This window comes from Corvus kubaryi, unplaced genomic scaffold (genome assembly GCF_017639235.1).
Source record: "Corvus kubaryi isolate FWS band 111438036 unplaced genomic scaffold, C.kubaryi_AGA036_p1.0 37396, whole genome shotgun sequence".
NCBI classification, from domain to species: Eukaryota; Metazoa; Chordata; class Aves; order Passeriformes; family Corvidae; genus Corvus; species Corvus kubaryi.
This window is the reverse complement of record NW_024581135.1, coordinates 6,265,670-6,271,881: the sequence shown is the minus strand read 5'-3', so window position 1 is coordinate 6,271,881 and position 6,212 is coordinate 6,265,670. Positions and strand designations below refer to the sequence as shown.

The window sequence follows — 6,212 nt, the reverse complement described above, 5'->3', positions numbered from 1 at the left end:
ACTGCAGCCCTGCACTGTGATGGTGACATGCTGTGTACAGCTCTGCTTTATGAGCTTACAACTGCCTTGCAGCATTCAAGGGGTGAGGAGAGACAGAGCATTAAAAAAAAAATCACCAGGAGAAAGAACTGTATTTATTTAACTGTAAAGCAAGCCAGGTAAGCAGTACAAAATTACCAGCATCTCTGCAATCTCGTTAAGGAGAATTTGACTGTAGCATTTCCCAGGAACTGCCTTTGAGGACATAATTGCTAATATTTAATGTTTCCTATCCTGAGTAACATTTTAATACAAGCTGGTTTAAGTAAAAACAGAATTCAACTGACATCAGTTCTAAATGCCAAAGTCCTGTAAGTCAGGTCCATGGCAAGAGTCCGCCTTCAGTGGGTGAGCAGAATTAGAGGAGACAAATCACTCACTCCTGCTAGTTTTTTTCATAATTGCTGTATTTTATTCTGTGGTTTTGGTGTGTAAACAACAAAAAGAATTAAAACTAAGACATCTTCTTGGTCCATGATGTTCCCAATACAATTGAACCCTGTAACACCACCAACAGTTGCAAGAGAACTTCCTTAAATTCTTGCAGGCCTAACTACCCTGCAAGAGAAACCATAATTCCTCAAAATGGCATTAAAGTTATGCACAGAAATTCAGCTTTAAAGCAGGGCCATAAAAAACCATGATGATCAAGTACTTTGGATGCACTCTGACAATCACTGTTGCAAATGGTTTCTTCAGTTTAATTCCTTGATAGATTTCTGTTAAATCAGTGCAAAACTGTAACTATATTGGTTTCAGAGTTACAATGTACCTGAATGTATTGTGCATTTTACTTCTTCACCAAAAATTTGGTGATATCACAGCCATACTTTGTAGCTAAAGACTTTCTCTTCAGCTGGCTTCTTTCCTTGGCCTGTTTTGCAGTTCTCTGCAAAAGAGAGAGACAGGTCTGTTAATATTGATACTTGGCAACAGAAAGCATTAGCTCACAGTTAAGCTCCAGTCTAACTTTACAGTAGATAGCATAATAATAAATATTTGCATTTTAAGGCAACATTTTCCCAAAGCCGAAGGAAACTGTCATATCAATAGTTTAATGCTGCCTTTCCACCTTGGCTGTATGGGAGGGAGAGGCTGTGAGCACCAGGGTTCTGCAGCAGGAGGGAACAGGGCTAAGGAGGAGCCTAAGTGCAGTTTCCCTCCGCTGTTGCCTGCGAGAGGCCTGGGATTCCCAGCTCCACACACTGACCTCCCTGTGGCAGGCTGTGCACAGGGTCTGAAGGTTCTCCAGGGAGCACTGTCCTCCTCCACTGTACACGGGCTGGATGTGGTCCACCTGCCAGAACTGCCCTTCCGCCGGGCTCCGGATCATCTCATTCAGCTGCAGCACACAAAGGACACGGCAGGGGTGAGACACTCCTCAACTACGTGGGCATCCTACTGGAGGAACAAGGAAATTCTGGGAAGTAGCTAGCTATAGTTTTCATCAAGATAAAGAAAGCCAGCCTTGGCATTTTTTAGTTACTCCCACTGCACAAAGTAACAGCTGTAAGTAGCTGACATACTTCCACCCAGCCCTGGCTGTACATGTACCCCTACAGAATCAGAGCTCTCATGCCTGTGCCCATTAGTTAGAAGACAATGGGATTTAGTTAATTTGATTGTTCTTAAGGACTTCTTTTGTCTTGTTCTGTTGTTGGTGCTAGGTTACCTTTCTATCTTAAATCTGTAAGAACATTTTTGGCTGTCTTTGAACTCTCTGTACACAGACCAGATGTTACTGCTGAAACTCCAGAACCATCACCTGCCCAAGGGGAAGGTGAGACATCCAAGAAGTCTCCAGAAGCTGCTTCCTCTGGCTCCTGGGTGCATCCCTGATGCTGAGATAAAGCTCCTGGGCGTTGTGCTGGCAGCACTGGCACACCCCGTGCTCGATCTGGAACACCTTGGAGCGGAGGTAGCTCTGGCTGGAGCGGATGGAGAAGTCCTCCTGGCAGGCGTGGCAGCAGAAGCGCGTGTCCCAGGCGCGGGCCGGGCAGCCGGGCTGGGGCTGCGCTGTTGGCTGCTGGCAGCTGAGACACAGCGGGGTCCCCTGGCTGTCCAGGGCCTGCAGATACCCTTTGGATAGGGAGGAGCCTCCGGGGTCAGTCTGCCCTGGAGGAAGGGCTGAGGGATCATTTCTAGTTTCTGAAAGCAACCTGTTGGCAGAATGAAATACAGCTGTGGGTAGAGGAGGTATTCAGCAGCCCAGTTCAAGAGGGGGTTTATGCACTGTGTATTTCCATTAGATATCTTTTATGTTCTGAAAAATCACTGTAGTTGTAATAATACCTTGCTCAGATTGACACCTGCATAGTGCAAATCCTTTACTTGGTTTACATTTCCATTTAAACAAAATTTGACAATATAACAAGGCAGATTTTTCTTCTGCACCTATTACTACACTCAATTATTAGCTGAAATAATGCTGTATTCATAAAGAAATGGCCACAGGCATGTACACATACAAAACTAAAATGTTTCAGCCCCCTCTTTAACAGAAGTAATAAAGGAAAGATCCTGGTTTCTCTACAATTTCCATGGCTGCCTATCAATTTCCTACCCAAAACAAAGTAGGATACACAGTGCTTGTTTAAGAAAAATTTTTCAAAGGGCAATTTCTGTTTGGAATTTTCACTTCATTGCTCCCTTTTTTAAAATTCTGAGGCAAAAGAGAAGCAAATTTTGTGTCCCCAATTTGATGTTGACCTCACAGGAGGGCTGAGCTAACATTCTTTTCTCTGAATCATGTAACTATTCTCTTGTTTTGCTTTAGTCAGACTCAGTTAATTAGCAGCTCTGTCAGCAGACAACAGATGAAATCTAAATTGTTGTAAGAATAAAACAGAGCTCATTAGCACTACAGCAAGTTTCTTATCTAACTACTGTACTTCAGCAAAGCAGACACAGCAAGTAATTTTAGTACCATAAAAAAAAAGTGGCAAAGAACTTAATGCAGTAGGATGATTAATAAACCTACTTCGTGGATGGTTCAGTAGCAGCACCTCCTTTGTCCAGAGAAGCTCCCATCTCTTTGGAGATGAGGCGAACACTGCCCCCGCTGCTGCTGGCCTTGGAGAGCGAGGCTGCTGCCACATCCTCCCTGGTCACATACCTGAGAGTGACAAATCCTGTCAGCAAAGGGAACAATCTCCCTCCAACAACATCCACTCTGCGGTACAGCAAGATTGGGACAGCATATTCTCTTCAAACATTCCTCATTTTCTGGATGAGAAGTGAATAAAATTTGGGAAAATGTACTTTCATATACTTTTATACTAAATGAAGTATCTTTCTAAAACCAAATTCTTAACCGGCAAACACGTAACTTGGTTTGTGTATAACAATTAAAAAATGACAGCAATTTGAAACTGCCTGACAGTGAAACCTGAAAGGCATTTTGTTTCAGTTAGGTGAAGTCTCAGTGACACTCTGGATAATCCAGGAAACTTTACAAGCTCTGGAGGAGTCCTTGCTCCATTAGTTATGTTTGATCTCCCTTCTTTATTTTCATGTGAAACCCTGTAAAACACAACTGCTTTTAGGTAAAAAACTTAAAATTGGTTCACAGAAACCACTATTCAGACAACTTCTCCTGAGTACATCTCTGTACTGAACACCTGCCAAACCCTACACACAACCTTACCTACCTGCTGTAAGTCCTGGTAAGTTTTCTATACCATTCACAGATTTTTCCTACACTTTATGGTAGGACACAATCAGGCAAGAGGTTAACAAACACTTATTACCCTTCTGCTTATATTACTGGATTTACAAACTATTTATTTACTTAATTCTTACCTACAGCCAAAATAGTCACCCTCAGGAATTTAACAGTAGGGACTGAGGGGAATAAGAAGGTTTTAGATGGTTTGCATGACGTGTTTTGTGCACAGCAGTGACAACACTGAGGAATGATGCAAAATCGAACTTTCTGCAGTAATTAGTAGGAGGAATTAAAACCAAACCCCACATACCTCTTTGTGCTGCTGCCCACTGACTGCTTTTTAGACAACTCCTCTGCAGCATGAATGGGACTACAGAATATTTGACCACTTTTTCTGACTATCTTCTGTTTCATTGCTGTGAGGTGAGTCCATTCTTTCACAAACCTCAGGATCTGGCAGAGAACATGACTGTCAGCACCAGGACAGACTTTGCACAGAGCTAATTACAGCAGAACAGTGCCATGGATTAGTGCATTCTACACTGGCTGGAAACAGCTCCTACAATCAGAGATGTGCCTTCAGGTAACTCTTCAAACCCTCACCCCTCCATCTGTGGAACCCATTCAGTAGCTGCTTCACACAACAGCTGGTTGAATCAGTCAGGCATCTCTCCTACAAATTTAAGTTCCAGCCTTCTTGGAGAACCTACAAAAAGAATCAGTTTTGTTTCCACCTGATGGTTTTTAGTTTGGAAAATCAGATTTTAACTTAAGCAGATAATATTTCCCATCCAGTTTAAATCTGGATTTCCTTACTTGAGTACTTGGGTTTGCAGTGTTCTTCTCAAACCCCATTATGAATGGGATCTTTATTCCTAAATTAACTGAATGTCTGCATAGAGCTGTGCCTGACACTACTTTGAAAACTCTTAGAAGACCAAAGGGAGAGTGAGAGTGGAGGCCTGCTCAGACCTGCAGCTCTGATACAACCTAGAACATTCTTATTTAGAGTGTGCACCATTTAATTCATAACCTTTAAGAAGTTATTTTGTTGACTTATGAAAGTTAGGAACTAATTCTGTAAATGAGAAATGAAATGATGCCTGGTTGATTCCTTCTACTGCAATGTGAAGAGGAGGCACAATAATTTGCCAGAGTAACAGACAGCATAATTCATGTTCACATCAACATCTTTAAGATTGCTCTGATGAAACTGTGCCTATATCCCAAGGCCTGGAAGTATTCTGCATTTATTTTTTTTAAAAGACAATTTCCTCTGCACTTAATATTATATTGCTGTGCCAGTAGAACTTGTTCTTACCAGTGCACGATTTTTTTTATTCTGGAAAGTCTCTGGTAAGTCTTCCCAGTTATCCAGCTGTATGTCCAATGGAATGAAATTATGATTCAGTGGTTCACCATCCTAGGTGAAACAAGCAAAGTTTTGTTTACAGATGCAGTGTAGCACAATGTAGAAAAAGTAATCTGTTTCAAGTGAATTCTCCTCCCTTCCTACTAAATTTAGTCCCTCAAGGTCAAATTTTTCCAGAACCAACAATAAGGCACAGAGATAACAGCACGAATGCAAGAAAGATGATTCATATTAATCTAACTAAAAGTAACAAGGCAGAACATCTTACCTTTTAATAAATCAGATATTTTTCTTTGCAAATAGTTCAGACACACCTTATATTAAACTGAAATTACAATCCTCTTGACTGAATTCTAAGGGAAATGAATGATTGTAGGTAGGAGAATGTCACTTCATTACAATTTAAAGTAAGAATTCTTGAACATTATTTATCATACTTCTTTTTAATGTCTGAAGAAGTTCTCCACTTAATTTTTAAAGGAATAAGTTGTCCCAGTGGGTACATCTGGTCAAGGAACTTATGGATGATTCACAAACATTTGAGAGAAGGAGTCAAAGCAGAATTCCCCAATGTCTCACCATTCAGCAGATCTTGTGCAGTATCTGGCAAAATGAAACTAATCCCATAGTACAATGTACATACATTGTAAGTACATTTAACAAGTTTTCAGATACAAGAGGACTTTTTGACTCTTTCTGACTTTTTCCCAGCTGCATCAGCCTAATAAAAATGTCTCATCCCAAAGACTTACCTTCAGCTATCCGTGCTGCTTTAGTGGCACCTGAATACACTGATTCACTCAGTAATTTGAAGAAATCTTCCCAGTGCACTTTCCTATCACTTGAAAGAGGAAACTGGCAAGTCCTGACATCCTCTTGAATGACTGGGAAAATTCCCAACTACTGCTTTCTGTACCCAATCACCACTGCAGATTAACAACAACGTGCTTTATTCAGGCTGTTACTGACTTACACACAGCACTAATGTTGATCTTTCTGAAAATGTGGTGGCAATAGCTTATTTACTTAGTGTGTCAGGATTTACTGTCATTTTTTATTTGAATTTTGAATGTTATTCTATTCAAGTTATTTTGTGATAAGACACTGTAATAATAAAAAGGAATTTTAAACGAC

The 6,212-nt window shown here is 40.9% G+C and overlaps 1 protein-coding gene across 6 annotated transcripts in view; it reads right to left on the bottom strand.

Moving 5' to 3' along the window:
• Positions 1-112: 112 nt before the first annotated feature.
• ZRANB3 (zinc finger RANBP2-type containing 3) overlaps positions 113-6,212 on the bottom strand; it is a 42,301-nt gene continuing 36,201 nt past the window's right edge. For 4 of the 6 annotated variants that reach the window (XM_042041354.1, XM_042041355.1, XM_042041356.1 and 1 more), the window contains 6 exons: positions 5,028-5,129; positions 4,017-4,159; positions 3,020-3,154; positions 1,805-2,198; positions 1,250-1,381; positions 113-928 (listed from right to left, as the gene is read on the bottom strand). In XM_042041354.1, coding sequence (XP_041897288.1) covers positions 830-928; positions 1,250-1,381; positions 1,805-2,198; positions 3,020-3,154; positions 4,017-4,159; positions 5,028-5,129 — 1,005 coding nt within the window. In that variant the 3' untranslated portion in view covers positions 113-829. Of the gene's footprint in view, positions 929-1,249; positions 1,441-1,804; positions 2,199-3,019; positions 3,155-4,016; positions 4,160-5,027; positions 5,130-6,212 lie in introns of those variants that run through there. The other 2 variants (XM_042041358.1, XM_042041359.1) reach the window with 2 other exon arrangements.